This window comes from Sceloporus occidentalis, unplaced genomic scaffold (genome assembly GCF_023333645.1).
Source record: "Sceloporus occidentalis isolate IW3139 unplaced genomic scaffold, rSceOcc1.0.p SCAF_43, whole genome shotgun sequence".
Lineage (NCBI taxonomy): Eukaryota > Metazoa > Chordata > Lepidosauria > Squamata > Phrynosomatidae > Sceloporus > Sceloporus occidentalis.
The window spans coordinates 8,154,135-8,173,907 of record NW_028317023.1 but is presented as its reverse complement, the minus strand read 5'-3'; the positions used below and the strand labels follow the sequence as shown (position 1 = coordinate 8,173,907).

General features: G+C 39.1%; 1 protein-coding gene across 1 annotated transcript in view; it reads left to right on the top strand.

Moving 5' to 3' along the window:
* Window positions 1-19,773, top strand: part of LOC149289838 (polyprenol dehydrogenase-like) — a 95,003-nt gene that overhangs the window by 51,734 nt on the left and 23,496 nt on the right. Inside the window, exon 5 of the mRNA XM_089490284.1 lies at window positions 8,180-8,387. Coding sequence (XP_089346410.1) covers window positions 8,180-8,387 — 208 coding nt within the window. The remainder of the gene's footprint in view (window positions 1-8,179; window positions 8,388-19,773) is intronic.

Below are 19,773 nucleotides of genomic sequence, written 5' to 3'. Positions count from 1 at the left end.
AAAAAGACACAAGAGATGTCATTTTGAAATAAAATATGTAAATTTAGAACCCACTGGCTGATATTTTTGAAAATTCAGAATAATCTTGGTAATGATAAGTATTTGATCTTCAGGATAGCATCATGTATATTGCAAGTATTCTTCAATTTCTTTAACAATTTGTTTTTATTTTATTATTATTTTAATGGGCTTTGTTAAAAAAAAAAATAAGAGCCCAATGTTCTCATTTACTGGTTTCATTAATCTACGGTACAACCTAACTATGTGACCATATACCATTTCAGACATCGTGGATATGCTTAATTCTTCACAGAACAGATAAGTCTATCAGAATACATTAAATGTAAAAAAAATCTTCCTGCTTCTTGGCTGCAGATGGGGATGAAATTCTGTGGATGTTTCCATATAGCCTGTAGCTAATGTGCTCATCAACATGGATACCACTCTTGCAATGTCAGTTAGAGGTCAATTCACTCTTCAGAAACACATAAAAGGCATGCATGAAGAGTATGAATGAACGACATGAGGACTATCCGTTCCTGACAACAGAAAAAGCAACTTGCTACAGAAAATTAAATGAACATTTAGTAATTTGTGTTATAATGATTACTACCATCTCAAGCAGAGAATGACTTTTGTTCTTAATCGTCGTGTTTACTATGTTTGACTAGACAGCCAGTAAAATACCCATATGATCTGAGTTTATTGTTATTATTTTATAAATTTTTACAATGGATTCTAAAGCTGGCAAGATTATGATGAGCTGCCTGGAACAGAGGTTGTTACATTTATAGGATTTGACGTGATCTTAGGGAAACCCTCATGCTTGTGATTCCACTAGGATTTCCAGTGGGTGTGGAGTACATTTCAGGATGTGCGTGGGAGGATAAAACACTCTTTTCATGAAGAAATACAAAAAAAAGATCATTTTTACAACTTTAATAAATCCAGCTTAGCCTTTTATGTGTATGTATGCAAGAAAAAAGAAAAATAATAAAAACAGCAATACATAAATGAATCAGGAGAAATTATGTAAGCTTCTGTCAACGTTAACCTTGCATATCTCATACACATGACAGATTAGTTTAACATAACACCTTAATGCCACTTTCTACAACATTTGTAATTGCCTGCAAGGATTCTCTATCTATACAAGACTGGAGTAAGGTGAGGTGGGCCTAATACATTCATAAAATACTTTTTAATATTTTATTGTATATTTTTTCCACCACAAGTTCTATAGAAATCACAGTCTTAGTCCCTTTTTTGTGCATGTATACATCCTTGACCAGTATAGACCCAAATTATGTTGTGTGTGCTAGAATGCGACATACTACACACTGCACAGGCCCAGACTGGCCATATGGCACACCAGACAAATGCCAGTAGGGCCTGTGGCCTGATTGGCACTCCAATTGCAGATCTGGTGCTTCAATGTCGGTGGTCGGCTGGATACATGCAGCCACACTTCGCAAGAGTATAAAAGCGTAGCATATATCTAGCCGGTAGCCACATGTATGTCAGTTAACAGGCGCTGGCCTTAAAGGGCCTGGGACACTTTTCTTCCACAGTCCGTCCCTGACCCTGAGGAATTATCTTTTATCCAAGCTATTCCTACTCCTTGCAGAACACATACAATGTGACTTGTACTGTATGTTCTACTGGAACTAAATAAAGTTCAAATGGATGATGAGGCTCTTTTCACCAGTAAATAAATATTTATAAAGATATCCATAACAGAGAGAAGGTTCCTTTTTCTTTTGTTTTCTTTCTATAGTGTTTCACTTAGAAAATCTCATATGTTCTTTATTTTGCTGAACTCCCTTATCCCCTCTGATGTTGCAGGATACAAATTCAATGTTGCCATCGTGGTCAGTTAAAAAAATTTACTTTCAGAGTTTTGGAAGAATTCCCCAAGCTTCCTCATGCCATAAACAATAACAAATGAGGTTATAGACAACCTCGGATCTTGCAAAATAATAACACATATAAATGTCAACTTTAATATAGAATGGATTTTTAGTCACATACCCCACAGCATTTCTGGAGCCAAAAGCAGGACGATTTGTTAGAGGTGTTTTACAGGTGTTACGGGAAGTTCGGGGAATTTTCCTCTAGTCTGGTGCCATTACGTCGGATCAGTAAGCATGAAGGTAGTGATGCTAGGTCCTGGTGACAGGGGAGACTCCAGGCTGTCTGATGTACCATTACATCTTGGTCACCAATGGGAAAAAAAAAAAAGTGCGTCTGCATTAGAAGCAACCCCCACCGTCCGAATTGAGCCTTAATATCCAAAAACACATAGGAGGTAAGATGATCTTCTTACCAAAGGAAACAAATGGAGAAAATTAATGTCTGCATGAATAAATTATTTATTGATTAATCCCTTGATTAGTGCAAGATATGCAAAGCAGATATCCACCAGAAGAGAAGAGAGGGAGACTCCAAAGTATTGGATGAAACACCACATGTGTTTTGCACTTGGCAGAGCTTGATCATTGTTTCCAAAGACATAGAAGTAAATCCTATGTCACATAGGTATTAAAAATACTGCGGGTACTGCTAAAATGACTTGATATGTACAGACAACAAAGCGAGTAATTAGTGCACACCTAGCAAATACTATTTACTTTGTTAAAGCCTTCACGCGGTTCAATGCCATCATGAAAAAAGTGGCCAAAAGAAACTATCATGATGGCATGGAATATCATAAATAAAGTAGCGGTGTGCACTGCCAGTGACCGAAATACCCTATAACCACATTTTTTCTTTTTTTGAGAAATGGGCTGGTGTCAGCCTTTTGCTTTTCAAGCTGATGACAAAAGTTGGTGGAAGAGAAGCAAAAGGCTAGCATACTTGTGAAAATGTATCTAAGCTGTGTTTATATAGTGTATTATCATTTAACCCTTTATTTTCTGTGGCTACCTTGCCATATTCTGTGTGCTGTTTCGTAGCGAAATGAGCGTGTCATGTATTGTAGGTGTAGTGTAGATACGATTATACAAAAACCTATGCATGTGGGGGTATTTCTGTACTCTAGAGATGTAGCTGAATACAGTTTGGTGGGCTTCTCTGCAGGTTCATGTAATCTGTGCAAACAATCCTAGAAAACATGGAAAGTTTGGTGGGAAAAAAAGCAATGTTACTGCTCATTTTGCCAGGGATTGGCGGCCAACTGGTTGCATGATACGTATCCGAATCATCCTAGTAAAATACCCTGGGTGGTCTTCTCTTCAAAAGTATATACTTTTGTGGGGGGTATTTTGAGCTTTTGGGCTGCTAAACAGTCCCAAATGAGACATAGGCTTCAAAAAATAAAAAAAGCACACCTTAAAAAGCACATAAATTCAGATTTTAGGGTGCTGCTAAAATGACCAATATATACATATAACAAAGCAAGGAATCAGCAGACAATATAATTATTGGTCATTAAGCATCCCATCACAGGTGCCTCATTAATGATGTCCAGAGAGGCAGAGTCTCAGTGGGTAAAATGGCAGTGCTGTCCCACCGTTTCAGCTCCAAGGTTGTGTTAGGATTAGATAGGACTTGCCAAAGATAGGTACTGTGACGTAGCATCAGGCTACGAAACATAGAGCCGTATAGTGTGACGAAATCTCCAATATTTACGTCTTTTACATAGTACTTGTTGGTTGCACGCTGATCCCTTCCTTTCTAAAAGTGGGGACTTACCAGTCTTGCTGCTCTCATATAACCTCCTGTCAGGAACTGGGTCCATACAGGCAACTGTAAAGACCCAGAGCGCCCAAAGATGGAGTTCAGGAGGTATTGAACAGTAGTGGAGTTGGACAGGGCCTGGTGCAGGGCGACGGCACTCACCCGGGTGTTGAGCACCTAGGGTTGTGCAGCCACATACCAGCACCCTGACATAGCAGCAGTAGCGTACCTAGCGCGGGGCGGGGGGGGGCAGTCCCCCCCAGGTGCCGATCGTCAGGGGGGTGCCACGGCCTAGGGTGACCACATGTCCGGATCCCCGGCAGCATCGTCATTTTTTTTACATTTTTTTTTACACGGAGGAGAGAGAGGGGCGCCTAGCAACCGCTCGGCGCCCCTCAGTCTCCTTCGCGAGGCCTCTAACTCCGTCGCTGTGCCGGCATGTCATGTTGAGCGCCGAAATATGACGTCATATTTCGGCGCTCAGCAGTGAAGCAGCGCAGTGGCTCAGCAGGAAGCAGCGGCAGAGCAGGAAAACGGAGGCGTCGTACTCCCACCGCAGGGTGGTAAGTAAAAAAACTTTAACTACAAAGGGGGAGAGGGGGGGTAGATAGATAGTGAGAAGGGGTAGAAAAGAGGGAAAGGTAGATAGTGAGAATGAGTGAGAGAATGAATTCATGTGTGGATGAATTGTCTGAATGAGGGAGATAATTAATGAGTTTGTGAGAATGCATTAATGAATGTGTAAATTTGTGTGAACGAGAGAGAATAAATGATTGTGTGAATTAATTATGTGAATGAAAGTGTGAATTAGTGCTGGTCAGGTTCTATGTGGGCAGTGTGGACGCCAGGGCTGGCTTTGGGTTGTGCAACTATATGCCTGTAGTTTTATCTCTTGCTATGTTTCCATACATTATTATTGTATACCTGCAAATACGGGATTTGTATGTCTGATTCTATGCCTCCAGTGCTGAGTTCAATATATAACAATATATATAACAATATAATAACATAATATATTATATTATAATATAATTACAATATAATAATATATATATATATATATATATAATTGCTAACAGCAATCACACTCCTATCATGCCAAGTCAGCTAGTACATGCTGGAATCTGGGTATGCCTGGGGATGATAGGAGTGTGATTGCTGTTAACAATCATATATATATATATATATATATATATTTTGCTGTGTTACTTGCTTTAAATAAAAGTGTGAGATTTTTTTTATGGTGGGGGGGTCATATTTGGTTTCGGACAGGTAAATGCTGGATGTTCGGTTTCAGTCCAGAATTTTCATTTCGGTGCATCCCTAAGCCAGACAATGAAGTGGTAGGCCTACACCACATCAATGTTTGGCTTAGTATATAGTGATAGGGGTTATGCTGCACTATTATCAGTGTCTGGGTCAATGTATAGTGATAGGGATTACGCTGTACCACCGTCAATGTCTGCCTCAGTATATAGTGGTAGGTGTTATGCTGTACCACCGTCAATGTCTGCCTCAGTATATAATGATAACAGTAATGCTGTACCACCTTCAATGTCTGCGCCAGTATATAATGATAGAAGCTATGCACTTTTAAAGTGTTTGGGGGGGGGTGCCACATACAGGATCCGCCCCAGGTGCCAAATACTCTAGGTATGCCCCTGCATAGCAGCGGATGTTGTCCAGAACAAAGCAGAATGAAACTTGGCTAGATGTGGAAATCCGAACAAAACTTGGATCTGACAAAACGAACAAACTTGGAGATATCCTGCAGGCACCCTGGAGCAGGCATGAAACATAGCACTGGAATCATGTGCAGGATGCTGCAGGCTGGGAGAATGGAAGCTAAGCAGATTATCAACAGAAACGTAGCAAGCAAGGACAGAGCAAGGAGCAAGGGACCAAGCAAGGAACATAACCAGACACGACATGCATGATACAGGGCACAACAAAGGACGGAGAACAAGGCAAGGATCACAGGGGAAGGAGTGAGGAGCCGGAATCCTCGGACGCTTCTCCTTTAAGCAAGGATAGGACTACTTAACTGGGACATGGGGAGAGGAGAGAGGAACCGAAATCCTCAGATGATTCAGGGAAGGAGGGCAAAGGTACATAAGAGACAGACAAACATGAATACAGGAACTAGCCTAGGACTATGAGATAACAATTGGAGATTCCGTCACATTTTATGGCCATAGTATGCTTAGCCCACCACTACGCCAAAGTACTCCAATGACGGTGGGTCCTAACGCTAATCCCTACTGACAAAGGTACGAAACAAACCAAACATGAAATGCAAACACATAGCACTGAGACATACCTTTAGACTGCAGATTGAGACAAACAGAACACACAGGTGGGGCACACCTTATAAAGGAAACAGAGCTGAAGCAGAAGCAAGGAATGGAAGATCAGAACAGCGCAAAAGGAAATCCAGGAATGGATCGAAGCAAAACAGGGAAACTGAAGAGAGCGAGATATGCAGCTCCACAGCCTGGGTAGGACGTGACACCTCCATTCTGCTTTTTGAAGCAGGTGCCTTGGAAATGATGTCATATCATCTTTTAAAAGGTCTTACAGAGGATGTGTAAGATTGAGGCGTGTGCTGCAAAACCACAGACCTTGATCATGTATATAACACAGAGGGCTAGACAGGTGAAATTGGAGGGTCTCGCAACTGCTTCATTTTTTCGCATTAAAGAATGCATGTTAATGCACTTACAAAGTATTTTAATATGCGTTCTTCGTTAGTGAGCTGCCCCTCTGGACAAAGAACACAAGCTTGCCGCAGTGAGTCACTTCTCCTCATACATTTCCATAAAGCTTTAGCTTTATAATCTTTTCATCTAGCTGAGTCTTTGTCACTCGTCTTTGATTATTAAAGTACTCCTGATGCATCTGCTGCAGTGATTTGTTGAGCTGTTGCTAAACAAGTTATTTTCATACAAAAAAATGAGAAAACTGTAATTTATCATCTGTGTATCAAAATGGATTTACTTGGCTTTACATGTTTTTTTCTGGGCACAAAATAATTAAACTTGCTTTGTTAGAAAACTGCTGTACATCATAAATCATCCCGTTCTGGAGTCATGCTTCCCTCACACTCATAAATTGATACTCTTTTGTCCAACAAGTTACATTTGTAACATTAACTGATACTGAGAAACCATCTGAACAGATGTAGGATGCATAGGATAACCCTTTGTGTATTGCATAGTCATCCCACCATATTTAGGTGATATTGAGATTATTACTTTTACCCCTCTGCCTTCACCCTGACTTTTACCATCAAGCAAACCTAGCATTTTAGTAACTACTCAAATCTCTGTGCCTTCAACATTTACCACATTATTTCTAGCCAATTACCCTTAATAATTCAAGTTCTGTGAAGAAATTGGATTTTGTAGTGCTGGCCAGAATCAGGGACTTTTAAAGCAATCCCAGGTTTTTTCAAGGTCTAGGCTCCCTGTAGAAAGAAGAATAATCTTGCCTTGGCACAGGCAGCAATCCAGTTAACTCCCCATGGTCTTTCTAAATAGTAAAATAGTACCTAAATAGTTAATAATGGCTTGCAAAAGTCACTTATAAAGCCTTGGTAAAGGCCATTTCACCCATAAATCTCATTTTAAATGACCAAATATGGATACTTTTATTTGCGGGGTATGATAAGTGTCCCTCTTTGGTCATTTGAAATGAGGTTAATGGGTGAAATGTAGTTTTCCACACCACTCAAACACCCCATACACACATTACATATCCCATAATTCACTTTGTAAGCGCGCACATAGGACTTTGTCAACCTTTATGTGTGAGTTTGTCAATTTGATGGTATACAGATGTTTCAACATATAGTTTTCTTTAATAAACTTGGAGTTTCAGACATATATTCTCCATAATTGCTCTGGATGTTATCCTATATAAAGAAGCTGGTAGATAAGCCTTTAGACAAGCTGGCCTGCTTGCTGCCAGTACCAATCACCCATGGTCCCCATGTTACACCTTCTCCTCATTATTAAACATAAAATGGTACACACTAATGCTACCCTTACCTGACCTCCAACCAACCCAGTTATACACCCTCTTATCTGAGAGCAGCAGGACAAAGCCATGATAGATTATTTTTTTGAAGGGGTATGTATGGCCTCGTGACATCTAAGTGCTAAGGACCATAACTTAAAGATGCCTGTTCTTGCTATTGATAAAGGAGATATTGAATGTGCTATATTCTATGTAATTTTAAATGCACAAACCATTTTGCGTCACATAAGTCCTTTGTATTTTTGAAAAAGCACCCTGATTTGTCAGCTAGACAGTTTGATTAATTTCAATAACCTTTGTGTGGCAAAGACAAAGAGACAAATTTGTCATGTCTCCTTTTTTGTCCCTCAAAGATGTAGTATTTTCTTAAACATCCATACGATTCTTTTTTAGTTTAATATAAAACGCAATCACATTTAATATGTAGTACATTTTAATGTTTAACTATTTCAATTTGTTGCAGCTGGGGTAATGCTGGTTCCGGAGAGAAAAACAGTGGATGGATTTGAAGAACATTTTGGTTTGAATTATCTGGGACATTTCTTACTGACTAACCTGCTACTGGAAACCCTGAGGATGTCTGGAACACATGATAGTAATGCTCGTGTTGTCACAGTCTCGTCTGCCACCCACTACGTTGGAGACCTGAACTTGGATGACCTCCAAAGCAGGTAGCATGTCAGAAAATATCATTGTTTACAAAGGAATTTACTGATTTTATATTGTTTTATTTGTAAACAATTTTGGTTGAATTCTTTCTAATATGCATAGTACAGTTCTGAGGATTTATTATTATACTGGGGATTTTTTTTTTTAAACCACACACTCAGATGAAAATCCATTGATCCTCAGAAGGTCACATACCTTCCATCATTCTAGATTGGCAAAGCAGGACTCCCCAGAGCCAATATACCATCTACACATTTCAGTCCCTCTGTGCCCTTGACTTGTCCCTCCCTTCACCTGAATTAGGAATAGGGGCCAACTGTTGTAGGTCCTTTGTAAATTGTGCCAACTCTGGACAGCTATGCCTATTGCCTTCCCTTAAAGACAGCCCTGGAAATGAAAAATTGTATGAAAATGGCTGGTACTGCAGAATGTCATCCTATGATGGAGGTTGTTGTCTGTTCTGAGATTAGATTCCATTGCGTGTGGCAGAATTGTTGAGTAAGGTTCCAATTTACTGTAATGTCATGTGCACCGTAGAGCTGTTTTTGTACACTGTGCATCATGTTGCAAAAGATTATTTTGTATTCATAGATGATTTCGCATTAGTTTGTCATATATAGTTTACAAATAATATAACAGGTGTAGAAGACCCACTTACATATGAAATGAAGAAAATTAAAAGTGTACCATAACAGATGTTAATTGCGACAAAGCACAAAAGATAATGCCCCTTGGAGTTTTATTTCTGTTTTGACATAAAGCAACTTACTGTTCTCTACATTCATAATGGTAACTTTAAAATGATTTGGTAGGACTTAATCCACATATAACTGAGTTGGTTAAGAGAGCTGCTTGCACTCTAGTTATGTGATCCACACACTAGGTTCAGCAATTCAATAAGGCGGCCACTTTCCATACAAATGGCATGCAAGTACATCATGCTGTGTTCTAAGTTAGGGAAAAGATCAATGTCTATGTGCACTGGGGCTTTCAGAAAGGGTAAATGGGAAAAATTGTTCTCTACATAGGATTTACCAGATAATCCAATGCACCTGACTAAAAACTAATGAATGACCATTCTCAACCAAAATGCACATAAGAAATAAATGACACTTTACCACTTTGTCACTTTTTAGATCAAATGCAAACAACAAACAAAAAACTTTAGCGCATGACCTTGACACAGAAAATGCTGATTACGGTTTATTCCCTAATAGAGGAGAAAGAGCACTATTTAACACCTAACAGAAAAAATCTGCATTCAAAAAATAGCGATTAAATCACTGAATGGTAATACAGAAAGAGTAACTGTTTTAAGTTCTGTGAATAGTAGACTTCAATCATCATGAGTCAGAAGAGACACATGTTTCTAATTGAGTTGGCTGAGATCCCAGAATAATGGCAATGGGCTCCTTAATGAAGCTCTTCTGATCTACATTGATCAAAGTCAATTATTAGATGTCCTTGATAAGGTTTATTTTTACTTGACTGTAAATATGCAGTGGGGTATATTAGTTTAGTTAGGTATAGTGAAGGTTACACAAATGATTTTACAGTCTGAAATGTAGAGGGAGAAATGTATCCATTTTACTTGTTCATACAAACTGCATATAAAATAAAGGAGAATCGGTCATACGTCATCCTTTTAGTTAAATGGATATTTGTGAGAAATGGTTGAGTAGAGAACCAGAAAAATGACAACAGAACAGAATCAGGCTGCATGTATCCTTTATATGTGTTGGGTAATTGGGAATATGCGGGAACAGAAATAGTGTGGTTATAGGCAGCATGACAGCACCCTACCTTGGTGGAAGTGTTCCCTCTAAGCTGTGCGCTTCTGCGCGCGCACATAACTTTTCGAGGGAGCGCACACGCTCTAACATTGTGCGCACAGTACCTAACGGGGAGCTGGGGGGGGCGGGCAGTCCGTCCAGGGTGACGCTGGCACTCCTCCAGATACAGACATTAATGTCCGCCACTGGAGGAGCAAGCTCGGTTGGGGAGATCAAAAATCTCACCCCAACCGGCTTAAAATCAATCAAGGGAGCGGGAGGTCTGTTAATACAGACCTCCGATCCTGCTCCCTTGCTATGTGTGCGGAAACTGATGCTGTGCGTCGGGATTTGATGTCAGATCCCGGCACACAGCACTGAAGCCACGCCCACCTTCTTTACTGCACCGGAAGGACAGGACACAGAAGAAGAAGAAGAGTCAAGAGGAAGAACGAAGAGGAGGAGGAAAAGTAACTAACAGAGGAAAGGTAGGAAAACATTAAGTGAGAGTGGATTAGTAAGTGTGTGAGAGTGATGGGTGTTATGCTGTAGTTTATGCTGAATGTTTGTGAATGAGTGTGTGTGTGTGTGATAGCATGGATGTGTAAGGGGGGGGTAGCATGGCATAGGGAGGCTGTAATCACATTAATATGATGCCCAGGTTCCAGCATGTACTGGCTGCCTGGGCATGATAGGAGTGTGATTGCTGTTAGCAATTATATATATATATGTGTATATATATGTATATATATATATATGTGTATATGTATATATATATATGTGTATATGTATATATATATATATGTGTATATGTATATATATATATATGTGTATATATATGTATATATATATATGTGTATATATATGTATATATATATGTGTATATATATGTATATATATATATATATGTGTATATATATGTATATATATATGTGTATATATATGTGTATATATATGTGTATATATATGTGTATATATATGTGTGTATATATATGTGTATATATATATGTGTGTATATATATATATGTGTATATATGTATATGTATATATATATGTATATGTATATATATGTATATGTATGTATATATATATGTATATATATGTATGTGTATATATATGTATGTGTATATATATGTATGTATATATATATGTATGTATATATATATATGTATGTGTATATATATGTATGTGTATATATATGTATGTGTATAGATATGTATGTATATATATATATGTATGTATATATATATGTATGTATATATATATGTATGTATATGTATATGTATATGTATATGTATATGTATATGTATATATGTGTATGTATATATATATGTATATGTATATATGTGTATGTATATATATATGTGTATGTATATATATATGTATATGTATATATATATGTATATATATATATATATGTATATATATATATATGTGTGTATATATATATGTATATATATATATGTGTGTATATATATATGTATATATATATGTGTGTATATATATATATATATGTGTATATATATATATATGTGTGTACTGTATATATATATATATATATATATATATATATATGTGTACTGTATATATATATATATATATATATATATATATATATAATATTGTTGTTGGGGGTTTTTGTCCAATTTTGGTGTGTTATTTTTAATAAAGTGAATATATATATACCACATACCAGTATATAATGATAGAAGCTATGCACTTTTAAAGTGTTTGGGGGGGGGGTACCACATACAGGATCCGCCCCAGGTGCCAAATACTCTCATGCCAAGTCAGCTAGTACATGCTGGAATCTGGGTATGCCTGGGCATGATAGGAGTGTGATTGCTGTTAACAATCATATATATATATATTTATTTTGCTGTGTTACTTGCTTTAAATAAAAGTGTGAGATTTTTTTTATGGTGGGGGGGGTCATATTTGGTTTCGGACAGGTAAATGCTGGATGTTCGGTTTCAGTCCAGATTTTTCATTTCGGTGCATCCCTATATACTAAGCCAGACACTGAAGCAGTAGGCCTACAACACATCAATGTTTGGCTTAGTATATAGTGATAGGGGTTATGCTACATTATGTGCAATGTCTGGCTCAATGTATAGTGATAGGTGTTGTGCTGTGCCTCAGTATATAGTGATAGGTGTTATGCTGTACCACCGTCAATGTCTGCCTCAGTATATAGTGATAGGTGTTATGCTGTACCCCAGTCAATGTGTGCCTCAGTATATAGTGATAGGTGTTATGCTGTACCACCGTCAATGTCTGTCTCAGTATATAGTGATAGGTGTTATACTGTACCCCAGTCAATGTGTGCCTCAGTATATAGTGATATGCTGTACCCCAGTCAATGTGTGCCTCAGTATATAGTGATAGGTGTTATGCTGTACCCCTGTCAATGGTATGCAGTTTTTCCCAATAAAAAAAAATAATAATATATATATATATGGATCCTTTATGCAGCCCGGAGCCCCCGCTCATGATTCGCTCATAATTAATTTTTGCGGTGAGAATTTCCCCTTTAGAATAGACCATGGAGTCGAAAGGGTTGGAAATATATATCTCCACCCCCTTGCAATGTGATTTTTTTTTCCAGCTCCACCAACTTTATATGGACTGTAGAAGCATATTGTGCGCAGAAAATTTTGGCTCTGGGAAAAATTTTGCACAACAGAAATTTTCTGCGCACATCACCCAAGAAAAATTAGAGGGAACATTGCTTGGTGGTAATGAAAAGTTAATGTATTTGCTAAAGTAAATATGTGATGGATTCATATTAAATGTGATTAGTGTATCTGCGTATTTGTCCTCTTATTCTGATTTGACATAATGTGTTCCTTTGATATTTTTTAACCATCCACCATTTTGGATCCTCCCTCGGAATTCTCCAATATGTCCTATATGAAATACACAGGGCTTGACAAACCCCACCTGGTCTCTTTGGTCACTAGAAATCACTTCCTGGCACCCTAGGCCTTCAGACTCCTAGGTTTTGCTAATTATTATTATCAAAGGGATTAAGAAGGGTGCAGATTGTAAATATTGGTCTGAGGAAGCCCTTCAGGCCTTCCTTCTGCTCAAACCATCCTTTGCCTCAGCATTGGTCTTTACCCTACTTCCAAGCCTTTCATTGTTGAGGTTGGTGCCTCTGAGTGGGGGCAGTTTCATGGCAAACCGCATCAGTGGGTATATTTCTCCAAGAAATTCTCCCCTAATGAATCCAACTATGATGTTGGTAATCGGGAACTGTTGGAAATCATTGATCAGTTCTTTATTAAATGAATTATTAATAATATATATTTGCCAAAATATTGAATGTATTAAGCAATACTTTATTAAAAACTTTGTTTTTATTTATTACATATTTTTTGCAAAAACCTCTCTCTTTAGAATAGATATTTTTCTTAGTTATGATATATGATATATATGTTTTTTTAATCTGACACAATAATTTTTTATGTATCAATATACATATACACTCATACATGTATTAATTAATATGTTTTATTCATTTGAGAGAAACAATGTATAATAAATTCTGAAAGGGTATTCATCTGTAACTCTGTTTTTCTTGGACGTAAAAAAGGACCAATATTTTCAGATGAAAAAGCCCAATGTAAAAACGTCTGAAATTGCAAATCATGTTTTTGACAGTCATCAATATAATGTGCTTTAGCAAAACAACGTTACGAGATTCTCAGAAAGGCAAAATAACATTAGGTAGTAGGTGTTAGCATCAATCTTCTTGGCAGGCCCTTTGATGGTAATTTGATGGGTAGGAGCTTTAGGGGACCAAAATATTGTAACATTTGTATTTAAAGGTATTAAGTGATGCTGTCATCTGGGCAGATCGATGGAAGAATCAATATTTCAGAACTCTGTCCCCTAAGCATACTATTTAGATCCTATTCATTTGATTGATCTTCCCTGCTTGTTCAAGTGAAGAAAGCTATGGAAGAAAGCAAAGGCATAATGCATGCCTATTTTCTCACAATTGTGATGCAAATAATTTGATATTTAACACTTGACTTATAGAGACTTGTTTCACAATGTATCTCACTCATAAGCACACCTAATCGTTGGAACCAAAACCTCTTTTCCTATTTCTTATTCCTATGTTCAGCTCTCTTGGAGCTGAGACAAGCATTTTGTATGCTTGTGTTTATCCCAAAGCTCTAGAGCAATACTACTCTAGAATACTACTACTCGATATACTATCCTTTTGTTAATTTAAAATATTCAGAGCCTACATATGTCATATTGAATTGTTAGAGCAGCAGTAGGGAAAACCAATTACCAGGTCATATATATCAAGTGCCAATGAACCATCAAGGCTCTGTATTAGATTTGTGTCAGGACTGGATTGGGAGGTTGAGGCAGAGGATATGAGAACAAAGAAATCAGCCTTAAAAACCAAATGATCAGCTCAAGAAGTCATGTCAGGCAGCCCAGGTTCCAAACAGTTAACAAGCCAATGGTTGTAGAGCAAGTGACAGATGGGGTAATCCTTGAACAAGCCAGAGGTCAGAAGCCAGTTCATAAGGTCTAGTAGGTAATGAGCTGTAGCAAGGACAAGGGGGTTGGAAACTGCACACAGACAGGTTCTTCAGCTTGGCAATACGCAAGCCACTAGCAGAGGTAGGGGTAGGGTGACCAAATTTTATTTCTGCCATTCAGGGACACACTATGAAGTGCATGATTACAAACACAGGTATATATATATATATACTTTAGACATGCATTTTTAACTACATAATATGTACTTATCTCTTTGAGGTTAAGACCGTGATTGAAATATGATTTTAATAATAACAGCAGAACTGGCATTCTTTAATATTAGACCCTGCTGCCAATATATATTAATATGAGACCCTATATTTGCAGGTATACAATAATAATGCATGGAAACATAGCATTGCAGGTATAGATCAACAGAATAACACACAAACCCAGAATTGCAGGTGTTGATCAACTGGAAATCACATGTAAACTTAGCAGTGAGGGTATAGATTAAATAAACAACAGCACTGCAGGTATTGATCAACTGAATAAGACACACAAACCCAGCTTTGCATGTGTAGATCATTTGGAAATGACATAAAAACTCAGCATTAAAGGTATAGACAAACCCCCTAAATTACAAGCATACATCACAGATTGCACACCCCAAAGCCAGCCCTGGCGTCCACACCGCCCACATAGAACCTGACCAGCACCCAGATAACACACATAGGACTTGCCATCTTTGTCCCCAAACAGCCCGGCCCCTGCCATCTTTGTCCCATAAACACAATGCCTGTGCCATCTTGGTCCCCAAGGTTCAGACACCCTGCATGTGCCATATTTGCCTTTCCACCAGTCAATTATACATCTTTGATACACACAAACACTTTTACAGTCACTCACTAATTCACACTTTCATCCACATAATTCAGTCACAATCATTTATTCTCACTCATTCACAAAAAACATTTACACATATTCATTAACACATTCTCACTTATTGTTTCATTCTCTCACTCATTCACAGAATTCTTCCACACATTAATTGTTTCATTCTCTCACTCATTCACAATTCATCCACATGTTATTTCCGGTGGACGTCTGTGTGGTGTGCTACTGCCAGCGCCACATGACCTTCCGGTGCTCATTCATAGAAGCCCAGGCGGAAGTGCCAGCAACCTTCACAGGCTGCCACCACTATACACCAAGGAATCTGAAGCAGGGGGAGAAGTCTAGGGACTTCTATGCAGGAGACCTGGATCCTCCTCTCTGGCAGCCCGTGAGCATCTGTGCGATGTGCACAGACAACCTCCGCTGCTACCCGAAACTTCTGCCGGAGCTTCCATGACGGAGCACCAGTGTGACATGACCTTCCGGTGCTCAGTCATAGATGGCCCGATGGAGGTCCCGGGTAGCAGCAGAGATTGTCTGCGCGCATCGTGCAGACATCCACCGCCTGCCCCCACTCCACACCATGGAGTCTGGAACGCGGGGGAGAAGTCTAGGTATGCATCGGTAAGTCAGGGGAGGGGCATATAGGCGGGGAAGATTGGCAAATAGGGGTTGTAAGTCATATCTGGGGGGCAGAGTGGCATATAGGGGGTATAAGGCATATCTGGGGGGCATAATAGCAAGCTGTGTGTCACGACCACCCCTATCCAGGCACTCACCGCGGAAGTACTTCCACCCAGAATACTCCTACCAAAGGAGAAGCCTTCAGCGGAAGTATACCAGAACTAAGATGATCCCAACAGCAAGGAGGTCAGGTCAGGTAGAAGCGGATGTAATTAGGAGCGGAGTTGAACCAACAAGGTGCAGGAACCAGCGCAGGATCCAGATACGTGTCTCCTCAGTGCAGGGGTTAACACGGATAGAATAGTCAGGATAGCCGGGTCAGCACACGAAATAGTTTTGAAATAACAAAATGCTACCTGTACTTATTGCCCAATAACTTTTGCAGATGAGTAAAAAAAATTCAAATGAAAGTGACAAAAAGTCATTTTTTATAGAAAATCAGATGATATGATAATAATAATGGTATCTAAAGAAAGACATGCTTGTCCTGAAAAAACAATATATAATATGTGTGGGAGCACAAAATGACAAAGAAGAAAATTACAGCTAAACAGCAACAATGAAAAATGTTAAAAAAGACTTTGTCCTACAGTGTACTACGAAAAAGAAACAGTCTTGTCATTAAGGGATTAAATGATAATTTCAGTTATTGAAGGGAAAGAGTTAATCGAAACCTATATCACACATGTGAAAAAGTAATTGCCCCCTTAAACCTAATAACTGGTTGTACCAACCCTTGCTGAAATCTTTTTAGCAGAATTGTTTTAATTCAGCCACATTGGAGCTTTTTTGAGCATGCATAACCCAACTGTCTCTTTCTTATTGACCTTAACCCCTTCAATCCCAGGGGTTTTTGGTACCTCAAAGCCCAGAGCAATTTTGCCGTTTTTGCGGTATGTCGGTTTAGCGATTATTCTCCTTTCCTATGAATAGTGTACCCATGTAAACCATATATTGTTTTTTCAAGGAGAGATAGAGCTTTAGTTTGATACCATAGTTGGATGATTAGCTGCAAATTTAGAATGATAAATTTAGTAAAAACTAGCGAAGATTAGAAAAATAAACTAATTTTTTTTACATTTTCCCTCTGAATCCTCACAAAATTAGGTAAAGTGATGGAAAATCCCCTCCAAGTTTATCAATTCAGGTGTCCTGATTTCAGAAATACCTAATTTATATAGATTTTCCGGACTTTCCCAGCACCAGGGAGCATAATATAAGGTGTGCAATTTTGTATAATTTTTATGCCTAAAGGCTTAACGGGTTTGGGGGTTGTGAACGGGGGCAGGAGGGTTATAATGGCTAGATGTTATGCTAGGGCAATGGGAAGTAAGGTTTTTTAAGAATTTTTTTATCATCTTTTTCTATATATTTTTTTTTAAATTTAAATTTTATTTTAATTTTTTTAATTTTTTTGGTATTTTTTATATATTTTTTTACACAGAAATGGTTAGAGGTCCTCCTAGGGACCTCCTGAACATGCCAGTGATGTCACAATGACATCACAGCTCACATTATAATTTTTTTCAGTATTATTTATATTATTATTTTAATGATTTTTTTTAATATCATTTTTTAAATGGACTAACGTTTTTTTTTTCTGCTTTTCTCTTTCAGGACGGGAGGGGGGGTGAGAGACATAGTAACATAGTAACATAGTTCATAAGGTTGAAAAAAGACCAAAGTCCATCAAGTTCAACCTATATACATATTGTGTCCCTACTGTGTTGATCCAGAGGAAGGCAAAAAAACCCTTATGAAGCAGATGCCAATCGCCCCATACCAGGGGGAAAATTCCTTCCCGACTCCAAATATAGCAATCAGAATAGATCCCTGGATCAACGTTTTGTCCCTATTAATCTAATATCCATAACTTGTAATATTATTGCTTTCAAGAAACACGTCCAGGCTCCTTTTGAACTCTTTTATTGAGTTTACCATTACCACTTCCTCTGGCAGAGAGTTCCATAATCTCACCGCTCTTACTGTAAAGAACCCCCGTCTATGCTGGTGTAGAAACCTTCTTTCCTCCAACCGTAGAGGATGTCCCCTTGTTATAGATATGGTTTCTCACTCCCCTCCCCGCGATCCCCCTGCACCGATCACACTGTGATCTCTATGCAGGTCCTCACAGACCTGCATAGAGATCGCAGCGTCGACGCAACCCGCTCAGCAGTGACTCAACCCGGAAGGGAATGCCCGATTGCGCATTTGCATCTGCGCGATCGGGCACTTTCAAATGTAACAGCTTACCGGCTTTCATGCCGAAAGCTGTTACAGGAGATCGGGCAGCAGAAAGCCGGCGATGCCAGGGGGGAGTGCAGGACAGCCTGGTCTCCCGTGCAGCGGCTGGGATGTGTCCCTGACGCTGCACGAAGGGCTACCGGGACCGGGACGTCCATAGGGGTTTCTTAGTGGGCTTTTTGGACGTCCCTGTACGTCTATAGGGGATTGAAGGAGTTAAGGACCAGGCTGTGTTTACATTTTGCACCATTGGGACCGAGGCTGCGGTCACAGCCCGTCCTGGGGTAAGTGTTTGGTGTCGCTGAATGCCTCCTGATCGAGGCATTCCAGCGACACCATTAAACTCTTTTAAAACGGGCGTCCGCCGCCATACAATGTATGGCGGATGTTGATGCCCCGGGGAGGGGCCAGACATGGCCCCTGATGCCGATCTCGGCGTTACTGAATGCCTCGACATCGAGGCATTACAGCAACACAGTTTAAGATTAGAAAGTGATCGTTGATCACCTCCTAAGCTTGTTTAAGTCTCATGACGTGTCAGGCACGTCATAGGTCGTTAAGTGACCGTTTTGCATGACGTGCCTGACCCGGCAATGGACGTTAAGGGGTTAATTGAGGGAAGTGAGGCCTGCAGTTCTTTACATGTTAGTCTGGGTTATTTTGTGACTTCCTGGATGAGTGGTCAATTATTATTATTATTATCTTTTATTTATATAGCGCCAACAGTTTACACAGCGCTTAATACAATACACATATTTAAGGGGTATGACAAGACGAGAATTGACAGACTAAGACAAACCTATACATTAGGTGGGGAGAGCCCTGCTCGCAAGCTTACAATCTTGAGTCAATGCACGCTTTTTTGATAGGTCGGCCCTCCTGGGAAGGTTCACTACTGTTCCAAGTTTTCTCCATTTGTAGATAATGACACTCAATATGCATCGCTGGAGTCCCTGAGCCTTAGAAAGGACATTTTAACACTTCCCAGAATGATAGATATCGTCGACTTTGTTTCTCATCTGTTTTTTTTACTTTTTCAAGATCGCGGCATCATGCACTGCTTTTTGAGACCTTTTAGCCTACTTCACTTTGTGTCCCAATACTTTTGTCCATTTAGTGTGTGTCTCATGCAGAACACATCTCCTGCATGGCATTTAGCTGGGGGGGCAAAGTATCAGGTTGGATCATGGGGGACGAGGACAGCTGCTGCAGTAGGGCGGCCTCGTCTGTGTCAGATAAGTGCTGTATTTTATTACTTTTTTATTGTCCTTTTAATTGAATG